Source organism: Bubalus bubalis, chromosome 24, assembly GCF_019923935.1.
Source record: "Bubalus bubalis isolate 160015118507 breed Murrah chromosome 24, NDDB_SH_1, whole genome shotgun sequence".
NCBI lineage: Eukaryota > Metazoa > Chordata > Mammalia > Artiodactyla > Bovidae > Bubalus > Bubalus bubalis.
In genome coordinates, this window is record NC_059180.1 from 22,942,731 (window position 1) to 22,958,628 (window position 15,898).

At 38.8% G+C, this 15,898-nt stretch overlaps 1 protein-coding gene across 1 annotated transcript in view; it reads right to left on the reverse strand.

Moving 5' to 3' along the window:
* The window catches only part of LOC102413010 (phospholipid-transporting ATPase ABCA3), a 164,275-nt gene that overhangs the window by 27,107 nt on the left and 121,270 nt on the right, over positions 1-15,898 (reverse strand). Inside the window, exon 17 of the mRNA XM_025274601.3 lies at positions 13,498-13,676. Coding sequence (XP_025130386.3) covers positions 13,498-13,676 — 179 coding nt within the window. The remainder of the gene's footprint in view (positions 1-13,497; positions 13,677-15,898) is intronic.

A 15,898-nucleotide genomic window follows, 5' to 3' on the forward strand; every position in this document is an offset into this window, starting at 1 on the left:
GCAAGAATAATGCAGTGGTTTGCCATTCCTTTTTCCAGTGGACTATATTTTGTCAGAACATATATCTAGATATGTACATAAATCATAAATCAACATCTTAATAAGTTTTATTGTAATCAGTCTCAATAAAGTAAACAGAATATTACCCCTCAGTAACTAGAAATATGACATGTAACTCACTATGTATTGTTATACATTAATTTTGTTTTATATAAATGAAATTCTACTTTACACATTTTACATCTGACTTATTTGGTGGCAATTTGTATCTGAGATTATTCTATGCTGTTGCATAAGTTATAGGCTCTTCCTTCTGATTGCTATATTCTATTGTGTGAATAGACATTTTAAAATCCATTATGCTATTGAGAGACATATGGTTTGCTTCCTTCTTAAACTTTGTCTTATATAAATAATATTTTGTGCACATTCTTTCAAATGTCTTTCAGTGAACATGACTATGCTTCTCTGTTGGATTTATACTTAGAAGGGAAGCTTGTTATGCACACTTAATATGTATATAAACAATGTTTTATTATTTTGAAGTACAGTTATAAAATATTATATTAGCTTCATGTTAGCTTAACATTAGCTACAAGGGAAGCCCCCTACAACATAGTAACTTCACATTAATATACATTACAAATTAATCACCACAACATCTAGTAACCATCTGTCATCATACAAAGTATTTGGAATACTATTGACAGTATTCACAATAGTGTACATTATGACCTATGACATTTATTTTAAACTGGAATTTTGTATCTCAATCTTTTTGTCTTTGTCTTTTTGTCTGAACCCTGCCATGCAATGATCACCATTGCCTCTTGTGGTCACCAGTTTGTTCTCTGCCCCTATGAATCTGTTTCTGTTGTGTTGAGTCTCTGTCATTTGGTTTTTTAGACTCCACATATAAGTATATTGTTTAGTCACTAATTTGTGTCTGACTTTTTGTGATCTTGACTGTATCATGCCAGGTTTTTTCCAGGTAATAATATTGGAGTGGGTTGCCATTTCCTTTGCCAGGGCATCATCCTGACCTAGGGACAAAACCCACATCTCCTGCCTTGGCAGGCAGGCTCTTTACTACTGATCCACCATGGAACCCCACATATAAGCGAGGTCATAGTAATTGTCTCCATCACAAGCTTGAGTCAAGATTGCCAGGAGAAATATCAACAACTTCAAATATGCAGTTGATGCCACTCTAATGGCAGAGAGTGAAGAGGAACTAAAGAACGTCTTGATGAGGGTGCAAGAGGAGAATGAAAAAGCTGACTTGAAACTCAACATCAAAAATTTAAGATTATGGGATTCAGTCCCACCACTTCATGGCAAATAGATGGGGATAAAGTGGAAGCACGGAGAAGGCAATGGCACCCCACTCCAGTACTCTTGCCTGGAAAATCCCATGGATGGAGGAGCCTGGTAGGCTGCAGTCCATGGGGTCACTACGAGTCAGGCACAACTGAGCGACTTAATTTTCACTTTTCACTTTCATGCATTGGAGAAGGAAATGGCAACCCACTCTAGTGTTCTTGCCTGGAGAATCCCAGGGAAGGGGGAGCCTGGTTGGCTGCCGCCTATGGGGTTGCACAGAGTCGGACATGACTGAGGCGACTTAGCAGCAGCAGCAGCAGCAAAGTGGAAGCAGTGACCAATTTTCTTTCCTAAGATTCCAAAATCACTGCAGATGGTGACTGTAGCCATAAAATTAAAAGATGCTTGCTCCCTGGAAGAAAAGCTGTGACAAACTGAGACAGCATATCAAAAAAGATAGACATTACTTTGCTCATGAAGATCCGTATAGTCAAAGCTATGGTTTTCTTTTGAGAGTCCCTTGAACTGCAGGGAGCTCAAACCAGTCAATCCTAAAGGTAATAAACCCTGAATATTCATTTGAAAGACTGATGCTAAAGCTTAAGCTCCAATATTTTGGCTACCTGACGTGTAGAGTCAATTCATTGGAAAAGACTGATGTTGGGAAAGATTGTAGGCGAAAGTTCTCCTTTTTGTGATCTACTGAATGTATCATGCCAGGCTGCTCTGTCTGGCTCCTCTGTCAAGGGTAGCAGAGGATAAAATGGTTACATAGCATCACTGACTCAATGGACATGAATTTGAACACATTCCAGGAGACAGTGGAGTATGAAGGAGCCTGGCGTGCTGTAGTCTTTGCAGTCGCAAAGAGTCAGACCTGACTTAGCGACTCAACAACATTGACAATCTGACATTTCACTTAGCATAATGATCTCTAGGACTATCTACCTTGGTATATATAGGGCACTTTCATTCCTTTTTTATGGCTGAGTAATATATTGTGTGTGTGCACGTGTGTGTGTGTGTGTGTGTGTGTATTAAGTCACTTCAGTTGTGTCAGACTCTTTGCGTCCCTATGGATTCTAGTCTTCCAGGCTCCTCGGTCCAAGGGATTCTCCAGGCAAGAATACTGGAGTGGGTTATTATGCCCTCCTCCAGGGGATCTTCCTTACCCGAGTATTGAACTCACATCTTTTATGTTTCCTGCATTGGGATGCAGGCTCTTTGCCACTAGCGTGACCTGGGAAGACATATGTACATGTACATCATAGCTTTTATCCATTCATTTATTGATGGACATTTCAGTTCAGTTCAGTTCAGTCACTCAGTCATGTCTGACTCTTTGCGACCCCATGAATTGCAGCACGCCAGGCCTCCCTGTCCATTACCAACTCCCGGAGTTCACCCAAACTCATGATCATTGAGTCAGTGATGCCATCCAGCCATCTCATCCTCTGTTGTCCCCTTCTCATCCTGCCCCCAATCCCTCCCAGCATCAGAGTCTTTTCCAATGAGTCAGCTCTTCGCATCAGGTGGCCAAAATATTGCAGTTTCAGCTTTAGCATCTGTCCTTCCAATGAACACCCAGGACTGATCTCTTTTAGGATGGACTGGTTGGATCTCCTTGCAGTCCAAGGAACTCTCAAGAGTCTTCTCCAATACCACAGTTCAAAAGCATCAATTCTTCGGTGCTCAGCTTTGTTCACAGTCCAACTCTCCCATCCATACATGACCACAGGAAAAACCATAGCCTTGACTAGACGGACGTTTGTTGGCAAAGTAATGTCTCTGTTTTTGAATATGCTATCTAGGTTGGTCATAACTTTCCTTCCAAGGAGTAAGCGTCTTTTAATTTCATGGCTGCAATCACCATCTGCAGTGATTTTGGAGCCCACAAAAATAAAGTCTGATACTGTTTCCTCAGACGGCCTCTAAACCTTGGCTATTGTAAATAGTGCAGCAGTGAACATAGTGGTGCATGCATGTTTCAGAATTAGTGCTTTCATTTTCTTCAATAAATATTTGAAAGTGGAATTGCTGGATCATATGGTAATTCTATTTTTAATTTTTTGAGGAACTTATATACTGTTTTCTATATTGACTGTACCAATTTACATTCCCACCAACAGTGGACCTGAGGGTTCCCTTTATCCACATTTTCTGTATATAGAGTGGCATCTGTGGATACTAACAGTTTCACATTTCCCTTCCAATTTGGATAACTTTTATTTCTCTTTCTTGTCTGATTGTTGTGGCTAGGACTTCCAATATTGTGTTAAATACAAGAAGTGAGAGTGGACATCCTTTTCTTGTTCCTTATTTTTGAGGAAAAGCTTTCAGTGTTTCATTATTGAGTTTGATATTAGCTGTGTGTTTATCATGAAATGCCTTTTTATTATTTTAGATATGTCCCCTTTATACCCACTTTGTTGAGTGTTTTTATCATAAATAGATATTGGATTTTGTCAAATGATTCTTCTGCATTTATTGAAGTGATCATAGTCCTTCTACCCATGGTTTTGTTAACATGTGCATAATATTGATTGCTTTGCAGATACTGAACAAGTGAATGATGTGTCACTCATTCATTCAATGAATAATGAACCATCCAAATTCATCATTCATTCTTACACACGAAGGATCATGTGTAAAATCCTTTTAATGCATTGTTGAATTCAGTTTGCTAATATTTTGTTGAGGATTTTTGTATCTATGTTCTTCAGGGATATTGGCCTGTAGTTTCTTTTTTTTGTAGTGTTTTTGGTTTTTCTATCAGGGGAATACTGGCCTCATGGATTGTGTTTGGAAGTGTTCTTTTCAATTATTTGAACTAGTTTGAGAATAATAGGTATTAACTTTCTTTAAATATTTGGTAGAATTCACCTGTGATTCCCTCTAGTTTTTAGACTTTGTTAGGAGTATTTTGAATACTGATTTGACTTCATTATTAGTGTTGATCTGTTAAGATTTTATGTATCTTCCTGATTGAGTCTTGGGAGATGGTGTGTTTCTAGAAATTTATCTCTGTCTTAAAAATTGTCCAATTTGTTGCTGTGTAATTGTTTATAGTAAACTCATGAACCTTTGTATCTGTAGTGTCAGTTGTAACTCTTCTTTTATTTATGATTTCATTTGGACTTTATCTCTCTGTTTTTAAAAATGAATCTGGCTAAATGTTTACCACTTTTGTTTATCTTTTCAAAGGGCCAGCTTCTAGTTTCATTGATTTCTACTTTTTTAAAGTTTCTATTTATTTTGACTCTGATCTTTATTATTTCATTTCTTCTACTAACTTGGGGCTTCATTTGTTCTTTTTCTGGTTCTTTTAGGTGTGAGGTGGGATTGTTTACCTCAGATTTTTCTTGTTTCCTGAGGTAGGTATAGATCACTGAAAAGTTTCTTAGAACTGCTTTTGCTACAATCCATATATTTGGGAGCTCTGTGTTTCCATTTTCATTTTATTTCATCTTTGATATCTTCACTGATCCATTGGATGTCTAGCAACATATTGGTTAGTTTCCACATGCTTGTGGTTTTTATAATTGTCTTCTTGTAATTCATTTTAATTTTCATACCAGAGTGGTCAGAAAAGATGCTTGATATGATTTCAGTCTTCTTAAATTCACTGAGATTTGTTTTGCAGCCTAATGTGAAAAAGTCCTATGTGAACCTGAAAAGAAGGGGAATTCTGTTGGGGTGGAATATTTCATATATATCTATTAAATCAACCTGATCTAGGCTGTCATTTAAGTATTTGTTGTTGTTCAGTTGCTCAATTGTGTCCGACACTTTGCAACCCCATGGACAGCAGCATGCCAGGCTCCTTGTCTACCATCTCTTGGAGCTTGCTCAAACTCAGGTCCACTGAGTTGGTGATGCCATCCAACCATCTCATCCTCTTTTGTCCTCTTCTCCCCTTGCATTCTATCTTTCCCAGCATCAAGGTCTTTCCCAGTGAGTTGGACTTTTGCAACAGGTGGCCAAAGTATTGGAAGTTCAGCTTCAGTGCTTTCAATGAATATTGAGGGTTGATTTTCTTTAGGTTTGATCTCCTCACAGACCAAGGGACTCTCAAGAGTCTTCTCCAACACCACAGTTTAAAAATATCAATTCTTTGGCATTCAGCCTTCTTGATGGCCCAACTCACACATCTGTACATGACTACTGGAAAAACCATAGCTTTGACTATAGAGACTTTTGTCAGCAAAGTAATGTCTCTACTCTTAAATACACTGTCTAGGTTTGTCATAGCTTATTTTCCAAGGAGCAAACGTCTTTTAATTTCATGGCTGCAGTAACCATCTGCAGTTACTTTTGAGCTTAAGAAAATAAAGTCTATCACATTTTCCATTGTTTCCCCATCTATTTGCCATGAAGTGATAGGACCAGATGCCACGATATTAGTTTTTTGAATGTTGACTTTTAAGCCAGCTTTTTCACTTTCCTTTATCACATTCATCAAGAGGCTCTTTAGTTCATCTTCACTTTCTGCCATAAGAGTGGTATCATCTGCATACCTGAGATTACTGATATTCCTCCTGGCAAACTTGATTCCAGCTTGTGCTTCATCCAGTCTGGCATTTCGCTGGATGTAGTCTGCATATAAGTTAAATAAGCTAGGTGACAATATACAGCCTTGACATATTGCTTTCCCAATTTTGAATTAGTCTTCTGTTCCATGTCCAGTTCTAACTGTTTCTTGACCTGATACGGGTTTCTCAGGAGGCAGGTAAGGTGGTCTGGTATTCCCATATTTTTAAGAATTTCCCAGTTTGTTGTGGTCCACATAGTCAAAGGCTTTAGCATAGTCAATGAAGCAGTAGTAGATGTTTTTCTGGAATGCTCTTGCTTTTTCTATGATCCAACAGATGTTGGCAGTTTGGTCTCTGGTTCCTCTGCCTTTTCTAAATCCAGCTTGTACATCTGGAAATTCTAGGTTTACATACTGTTGAAGCCTAGCTTGGAGGATTTTGAGCATAACGTTGCTAGCATGTGAAATGAGTGCACTTCTGTAGCAGTTTGAACATTCTTTGGCATCGCCCATCTTCTGCTTCTGTTAGGCCCATACCATTTCTGTCTTATCGTGCCCATCTTTGCATTAAATTTCCCTTGGTATCTGTCATATTCTTGAAGAGATGTCTAGTCTTTCCCATTCTATTGTTTTCCTCTATTTCTTTGCATTATTCACTTAGGAAGGCTTTCTTATCTCTCATTGCTATTCTTTGGAAATCTGGATTCAGTTGGGTATATCTTTCCTTTCCTCTTTGCCTTTTACTTCTCTTCTTTTCTCAGCTATTTGTAAGGCCTCCTCAGATAACCATTTTGCCTTGTTGAATTTCTTTTTCTTGGGGGTGGTTTTAATCACTGCCTCCTGAACAACATTATGAAACTCCATCCATAGTTCTCCAGGCACTCTATCAGATCTAATCCCTTGAATCTATTTGCCACTTACACTGTATAATTGTAAAGAATTTAGTTTAGGTCATACCTGAAGGAAGGGCCTAGTGGTTTTCCCTGCTTTCTTTAATTTAGTGTGAACTTTGTAACAAAGAGTTCATGATCTGAGCCATAGTCTGCTCCCAGTATTGTTTTTGCTGACTGTATAGAGCTTCTCCATCTTTGGCCGCAAATAATACAATCAATCTGATTTCAGTATTGACCAGATGGGTGATGTTCATGTGTAGTCATCTCTTGTGTTGTTGAAAGAGTGTGTTTGCTATGACCAGTGCACTTTCTTGGCAAAAGTCTGATAACCTTTTCTGTGCTTCATTTTGTACTCCAAGGCCAAACTTGCCTGTTGTTTAAGTATTGTTTTGGCCAAAAATTTCATTTATGTTTTTCCATAAGATGCTATCAGAAAACCCAAAGGAACATTTTTGGCCAACCCAATAGAATGTTTTCTCATTGATTTTCTTTCTGGATGGTCTATCTATTAAAACAAGTGGGGTGTTAAAGTCCTCTTCTAGTTTTATACAACTGGCATTATCTTGCTTTATACCTGTATTCCTTTGTTAGGTACATAGATATTTGCAAGTGTTATATCTTTTTATTGTATTGATCACTCTATAATTATGTAATTATAACTTTTATATTATAACTATAATGTAACTTTTCATCTCAGTACAGTGTTTGTTTTAAAGTAAATTTTAAAAATATATAATCATTGCTACCATAACTTTCTTTTCATTTGTATGGAAAATCTTTTCCATCAATTCTCTTTCAGTATGTATATGTCTTTATCTCTGAAGTAAGTCTTTGAAGGTTGCATACACATGGGTCTTTAAAAAAAAATCCAGTCAACTACTCTGTGTCTTTTGATTGTAATATTTATTCCATTTATATTCAAAGTAATTATTGATAGTATTTACTTATTGCTGTTTCATTAGTTGTTTTCTGTTTATTCTCTGATTCTTTCTTGGTCTCTTTCTTTGTAATTTGGTGACTTTCTTTAGTGCTATGTTTACATTTCTCCTTCTTAAATTTTGTGTATCTATTACAGCTTTTTTGTTTTTGTTTACCATGAGGTTTGTATGTAACAACCTATGTATATAGCAGCCTAAGTTGATGATCACTTGAGTTCAAACATGTTTTAAAAGTACAATCATGCCCCACATTTTATGTTTTTGATGTCACATTTTGCATCTTTTAATTTTGTATATTGCACAATTAATTGTTTTAGATACATTTTACCACTTTTGTCTTTTAACATTCATATTATTGTTATAGGTGGTTGATCTACTGTCTTTACTGTATGTTTTCTTTTACTAGCAACATTTTTCCTTTCATAATTTTCCTTTTCTAGTTATGGCGTTTTCTGATTTTTCTACCTGAAGAAGTCTCTTTACTATTTCTTGTAAGGCTTGTTTAGTGGTGATAAACTCCTTTAACTTTTGCTTCTTTGGGAAACTCTCTCTCCTTGAATTCTGAATGAATCCTTGCCAGGTAGAGTATTATTGGTCTTTTTTTTTTTTTTTTTCCTTTCAGTACTTTGAATATATGGCATCAGTCTCTACCTACCTGTAAAGATTCTGCTGAAAAATCAATTGATAATCTTCTGGTGGTTCCCTTGTATGTAACGAGTTTTGTTTTTTTTTTTCCCCTTGCTGCTTTTAAGACTCTTCAGTTTTAATTTTTGTTATTTTAAGTAAAATGTATTTTGGCATGAATGTCTTTCGGTTCATCTTGTTTGGGACTCTGTGATTCTTGCACTTGGATGTCTGTTTCCTTCAATAATTTAGAAACATTTTCAGCCATTATTTCTTCAGATATAGTTTCTGCCCCCTAATTCTCCTCCTGTAATCCCTATAATGTAAATATTATTATGCTTAATGTTTTCACAGAGGTCCCTTAAACTGCCCTCATTTTTAAAAAAATTCTTTTTCCTTTTTTGCTATTCCAATTGGGTGATTTCTACTACCTGTCTTCTAGATTGCTGATCCATTCTTCTGCATCCTCTAATGTGCTGTTAAGTTACTCAAGTGTATGTTCATTTATTATTGTATTCTGAAGTTCTGACTGCTTCTTTTTTATATTTTCTAACTCTTTGTTGAAGCTTACTGATTTCATCCATTCTTCCGAGTTTGGTGAGGATTTTCATGACTATTTCTTTGAATTCCTTATCTAATAATTGTTTATTTTTGTTTCATTTAGTTCTTTTTATGAGGCTTTGTCTTGCTTTTGTTATTACTTTTGTTTTATGAGGTTTTGTCATGTTGTCTCTGCATTTTGCCTCACTCTCTGTTTGTTTCTATGTATGGGGTATATCAGATATAGCACTAGGTCTTGAAAGAGTGGTGTTATGTAGACCACTGGTGTCCAGTGAATCCCAGTGGAACAACTCCCCCCTGGTCATCAGGGCCAGGTGCTCTAGGGATATCTTTGTGTATACTAGCATGCCTTCCTGTTGTGATTGGGCCACAATTCCTGAAGGCATGCTGCATGGCTTGGTAGCTGCTGCAATGCCCTTGCAGACTGGTTGGTCCCATCCCAACTGTCTGAGACCTGGTCACAACTACTGTAGGTGTGCTCGTGAGCAGGATTGCCCCTCAGTATGGCTGGTTGTGAGGCCCAGCTGTGACCATTGTAGGTGTGCTAGTGTGCAGGGCTGGTCTCCAGGAAAGGGAGATGATTTGGAGGGGTGCCAGGTAGGGTGGAGTGAGAGCCACTTTGAGGACTGAGCAGGGGAACTGGATTGGGCTGGGCTGGCACTTAGCATAAGGCTGGGGTGTGGCACACAATGTTAGTTATATATCTGGAGAATTACAGAAATGATCCCCACCAACAATGGATCAGCTAAGTAGAAGGAGACTAAAAATATATGACATCCACTAGCACTTCTGTTCTTTGAGATAGTTCCACCAGATCTTACCCTTTGGCATATGCCCTTAAATTAATCAATTAATTTCCTTCTTATAAGATCTAGGTGCTTTGCAAGTCCTCAGTGCTGGGACATGGAGAAAGTTGAGTTTGCATACAAGCTCTTCACAAGGGGAGTTTTGATTTCCCACAGCCAACTGGTTCTCCTGGTTATAAATCCCACCAATTCTCAAAGTCCGACATTATGGGGACTTATCTTCCCAGTGCAGGTCTTTTGGGCTGGTGAGCCTGATGTGGAGCCTGAACCCCTCTCTCCTTGAATATTACTTCTTGGGGTAATATTCCTCCTGTGGGTTTTGGCTAGTCCACATCTCTGCTCCTCCTACCCATCTTGATGTGGCCTTTTCTATATATCCTTAACAATATGAATTTTGTTCTGCTAGTCTTTAGGTAGGAGAAGGCGATGGCACCCCACTCCAGTACTCTTGCCTGGAAAATCCCATGGACGGAGGAGCCTGGTAGGCTGCAGTCCATGGGGTCGCTAAGAGTCGGACATGACTGAGCGACTTCACTTTCCCTTTTCACTTTCATGCATTGGAGAAGGAAATGGCAACCCACTCCAGTGTTCTTGCCTGGAGAATCCCAGGGATGGGGGAGCCTGGTGGGCTGCCGTCTATGGGGTCGCACAGAGTCGGACACGACTGAAGTGACTTAGCATCAGCATAAGCAGTCTTTAGGTTACTATTGGAGACAGTTGTAGATGTGGTTTTGGCATTTCTCTGGGAACAAGTACACTTTATTCTGCTATCTTTATCTGACTCCTGAAGATAATGCCAGACAATTTTCTAATGGAGTATCAGTTTATATTCCAAACATCAATGTTTGATGGTTCCAGTTGTACTGTTTCTTCAACACTTAGTATATTTATGTGTATACTATGGTATCTCTCAGTGGCATTCTTTGCGCTTACCAATGACTGTTGATGTTGTTCATTTACATATGCTCTCGCTAGTAAAGCAATGCTCAAAATTCTCCAAGCCAGGCTTCAGCAATATGTGAACCATGAACTTCCACATGTTCAAGCTGGTTTTAGAAAAGGCAGAGGAACCAGAGATCAAATTGCCAACATCTGCTGGATCATGGAAAAAGCAAGAGAGTTCCAGAAAAGCATATATTTCTGCTTTATTGACTATGCCAAATCCTTTGACTATGTGGATCACAATAAACTGTGGAAAATTCTCAAAGAGATGGGAATACCAGATCACCTGACCTGCCTCTTGAGAAACCTATATGCAGGTCAGGAAGCAACAGTTAGAACTAGACATGAAACAACAGACTAGTTCCAAATAGGAAAAGGAGTATGTTAAGGCTGTGTATTGTCACCCTGCTTATTTAACTTATATGCAGAGTACATCATGAGAAACGCTGGGCTGGAAGAAGCACAAGCTGGAATCAAGATTGCCGGGAGAAATATCAATAACCTCAGATATGCAGATGACACCACCCTTATGGCAGAAAGTGAGGAGGAACTACAAAGCCTCCTGATGAAAGTGAAAGAGGAGAGTGAAAAAGTTGGCTAAAAGCTCAACATTCAGAAAACTAAGATCATGGCATCTAGTCCCATCACTTCATGGGAAATAGATGGGGAAACAGTGGAAACAGTGCCAGACTTTATTTTGGGGGGCTTCAAAATCACTGCAGATAATGATTGCAGCCATGAAATTAAAAGATGCTTACTCCTTGGAAGGAAAGTTATGACCAACCTAGATAGCATATTCAAAAGCAGAGACATTACTTTGCCAACAAAGGTCCATCTAGTCAAGGCTATGGTTTTTCCAGTGGTCATGTATGGATGTGAGAGTTGGACTGTGAGGAAAGCTGAGTGCCGAACAATTGATGCTTTTGAATGTGATGTTGGAGAAGATTCTTGAGAGTCCCTTGGACTGCAAGGAGACCCAACCAGACCATTTTAGGGGAGATCAGCCTTGGGTGTTCATTGGAAGGACTGATGGTAAAGCTGAAACTCCAATACTTTGGCCACCTCATGTGAAGAGTTGACTCATTGGAAAAGACCCTGATGCTGGGAGGGATTGGGGGCAGGAGGAGAAGGGGATGACAGAGGATGAGATGGCTGGATGGCATCACCGACTCAATGGACATGAGTTTGAGTAAACTCTAGGAGTTGTTGATGGACAGGGATGCCTGGTGTGCTCTGATTCATGGGGTCAAAAAGAGTCAGACACGACTGAGTGACTGAACTATTTGACTTGATATTTGTATCTTCATTTTTGTAAAGTCAGTGTTCAAGTCTTTTGCTCATGTTAAAATTGGATTTTCTGCCCAAATTATTAGTGATTTTCAATTCAAAATAGTTTTCCTTTGTGTGACTTGCCTTTTGACTCATTTAATGATGTCTTTTGATGATTATGCCTTCACTATCATGGTTATATTTGCTATGTTTTTGTTCTGAAAGCTTTATTGCTTTATCTTTCACATTTAGCTGCTGAAAAGTTGTAAACTAAAACCAACCTGTATGAAGTAAGATGGGAATCAAAGTTCATTATGTGCTTATGGAAATCCATTTGAATCGGCATCATTAATTGAGATGAACGTTCTCTCTTCACTGCATTTTGTGTCAATTCTGTCATATTTGTGCATCTATTTCTAGACATTTTATTCCATTGTTCTCAAACTTTAGCATGCACAGAATTACTTGAGTGGCTCGTTAAAATAAGAATAATGGGTTCCAACCCCAAATCTTCTGGTTCAGTAGGTCAGGGATGGGGCCTGAAAAGTTGCATTTCTAAAAATCTGAGCTTATGCAGATAACCACCCTTTAAGAAAAAATTATTCTTTCTGTTACATTGCTCTATTTCTCTGCCTTAATTAACTATAGTTTAAAAAACACATATATGGTAGTATATGTCTACCATATTTGTTCTTTCTCAATATTTCCTTGGAATTTCTTAACACTTTGCATTTCTGTGTACATTTTTAAATCACTTTACATTTCCATGTAAACTTTAGAATCAATTGATCAGATGATCATTCTGCACACACACACACACACACACACACAGGATTTTGATTGAGATTGCATTAAATCTTTAGATTAATTTAGGGAAAATTGTCATCTCCCTATGAATGGGTTTTTCAAAGCAAGAACATGGTATATTTCTTCATTTATATAGGTCTTCTTTAATATTTCAATTGTTTTTTTGTAATATTCCATGAAAATGTCTTCCATAACTTCTGTTAGATTCATTCCTGGGTATTTTTTTTTTAATTCAAATAACACCATTTGAATGTTTTTATGCTATTCGAATGACATAATTTTATATTTAACTTTTTGTTTGTGGCTTATATATAGATATACAACTGATTTTTCTATATAGACTTTTTATTTAGCAGTAGAACAGAGACCAAAATTTTGTACTTTAAGAAAGAGTCCAGGAGATTTTGACAAATACCAACATTAGAAAACAACTGCAATAGAGATGTGCTATTAAATATGCATTCTGTAGGCCAACAGAATCAATATCATTTGGGAGTTTATTAGAACTATGCAGGGATCAAGTTAGGGTGAACGAGCAATTTTGGGAGGGAATGGTTTTCTGACACAGGAGATGTTCATGGGAAACCTTTCTATTATGATCAAAATATTTTACAGTATCATGTTCTGACTGGTAGAGGTCATAATGTTTAGAAACCAAAATTCAAATTATGATAAACATCTTTGATTCATATCGATCCCAGGCAACATGGAGTGATTTATATTCCTATATCTTAGTAATGAGGTTAGGCAGATAGAGATTGCTTTTGGTCTTAGAAATATCTCTGATTCAATAAGATACTTACCTTATTGGATTTTTTGAAGATACCAAACAAAATGTAGCGAAACACAAAGGTTTTCACTTTCCACAAGGTGGTCTCCAGAAGGAATATCAAGAGGAGGAAAAGAAGTCCTGTGACAGCCATTGCAAGCAAGTATCTTCCAACTGCATCACGTTCCAAGGTATATATACTACGCTCAGTTACTGATGACAACAACAAGTAAAATATGGACTTACTTTAAAAGTTAACTCAATGAGCAAACTTTAAAAAGTCAACAAATAGGAAGTACAAAGAATGGTTATCAAACAAGCTCAAAATTAACGTATTTAATTGTATGTTTAAATAACTTTGCATGTCATTGAAAATATTTCAAAATCCGTTACAGTCCAAAATCTATACAGTCCATGGAATTCTCCAGGCCAGAATAATGGAGTGGGTAGCCTTTCCCTTCTCTAGGGATCTTCCCAACCCAGGGATTGAATCCAGGTCTCCTGCATTGCAGGCAGATTCTTTACTAGCTGAGCCCTCAAAATCCATTAGTGGAGGCAAAGCCTTTAATTGCATGAACTTTGTCTTGCTATAGTTCTAGGCGTCCATTCCCAACATAGTTGGTCAGAATCATTGGGTGAATGCCCACTCACAGTAATCAGAGTACTGGGTAGTAGCAGAGACTCTCCTTGCCCTCAAATATTATTTTCTCTGAAAATAGAAGTTTGAAAATTGGAGCAGGAGCAGAAGAATCACCTGGTAGTGTGCTACATATACACTTTAACCTATAAGAGTTAAAGGTTAAAGTTTAAAAGTTAGTTGTAACTTAACATTTAAACTTCAGTTGTAAATGCCTAAGAGCTGGTACTTTCCCAATTACTTATGAGAAAACTTTATAATTACAAGGTTTTGAATTCATGATAGTGAAAGCAGTAGATTCATAAAAGCAGTAAAGATCAAATTTCTTTTTTACTTTAAAAAAACTTCATATTAAAATATGATATACAGAAGGAGGAGCTAAGATGGCAGAGGAGTAGAACAGGAAGAACACTTTCTCCCCCACAAATTCATCAAAAGAACATTTAAACACTGAGTAAATTCCACAAAACAACTTCTGAATGCCGGCAGAGGACATCAGGCACCCAGAAAAGCAACCAAGTCTTCGAAAGGAGGTAGGAATAAATATAAAACACAAAAAAAGAGACAAAAGAGGGAGGGATGGAGTTCCATCCCTGGAAGGGAGTCTTAAAAAGAGAGAAGTTTCCAAACACCAGGAAACCTTCTCACTGCCGTATCTGTGCCGAGCCTTGGAAGCACAGAGGGCAACATAACAGGGAGGAAAAATAAATAAACAATTAAAACCCACACATTGCGAGCCCTACAGTAACTCCCCCAGCGGAGAAGCAGCGCAGATGCCTGCATCAGCCATTAGCAAGTGGGGGCTGGGCAGGGAGGCGCGGTGCGGGCTGCATCGCAAGGATCTGGCCTGAATACCCCGAGCGCTATCTGAGCAAAATAATTTGGGCTAGCAAACCAGACTGTAGGATATCTACCACGTGAAAAGCTAGCCCTAACCTAGGACACTGCCAGGCCTGCGCACGGAACAAAGGACTGAACAGAGATAGCCGGCTGCAGACCATCCCCGTCTGGTGATAGGCAGCCAAAGCCGGAAGAGGACAATCGCAGCCCCAGAGAGACATTATCTATAAAACTGTAAGCAGACTTCTTTGCTAACTAAAACTTCTTGGGGGTCTGGATGGTCAACATCTGCCTGAGAAGGTGCTCCGGTGCACACCTAGATAACCGAGCGTTGGGGAGGCGATAAGTTGCAGCAGTCGCGCGCGCCAAACACCGCATCACCTGAGCTGCTCAGATCTGGGAAGAGCACAAAACGCAGGCCCAACCGAGAGTCTGCGCCTCTGAGGACTACCCGAGTGCCTGAACCTGAGCAGCTTGGACCTGGAAGTGCAGGCAGCCCAGGGCCGGCCACGGATGATTCCCGGTGGAGCAACCTAGAGCCTGAGCAGCGTGGGCAGGGAGGCTACATGCCCCGTGAACGGGGGGCAGACCCAGTGTGGCTGAGGCACTGCGAGCACACGCCAGTGTTATTTGTTTGCAGCATCCCTCCCTACCTCCCCTCAGCGAGACTGAACAAGTGAGCCTAAAAAAAAAAAAAAAAAAAAGTGTCCTCCATTGTCCCCTTTGTGTCAGGGCGGAAACCAGACACTGAAGAGACCAGCAAACAGAAGAAGCTATAACAGAGGGAACCGCCTTGGAAGCTACAGGCAATAGATTAAAACCCTGTGGTTAGTACCAACTACATAGGAAGGGGCCTATAGATCTTGAGAAATATAAGTCGGACCAAGGAACTAGCCAAAAATGAACTGAACCCACAATACTCACAACAAAACCAGAGAAAGTCCTAGATATATTTTTA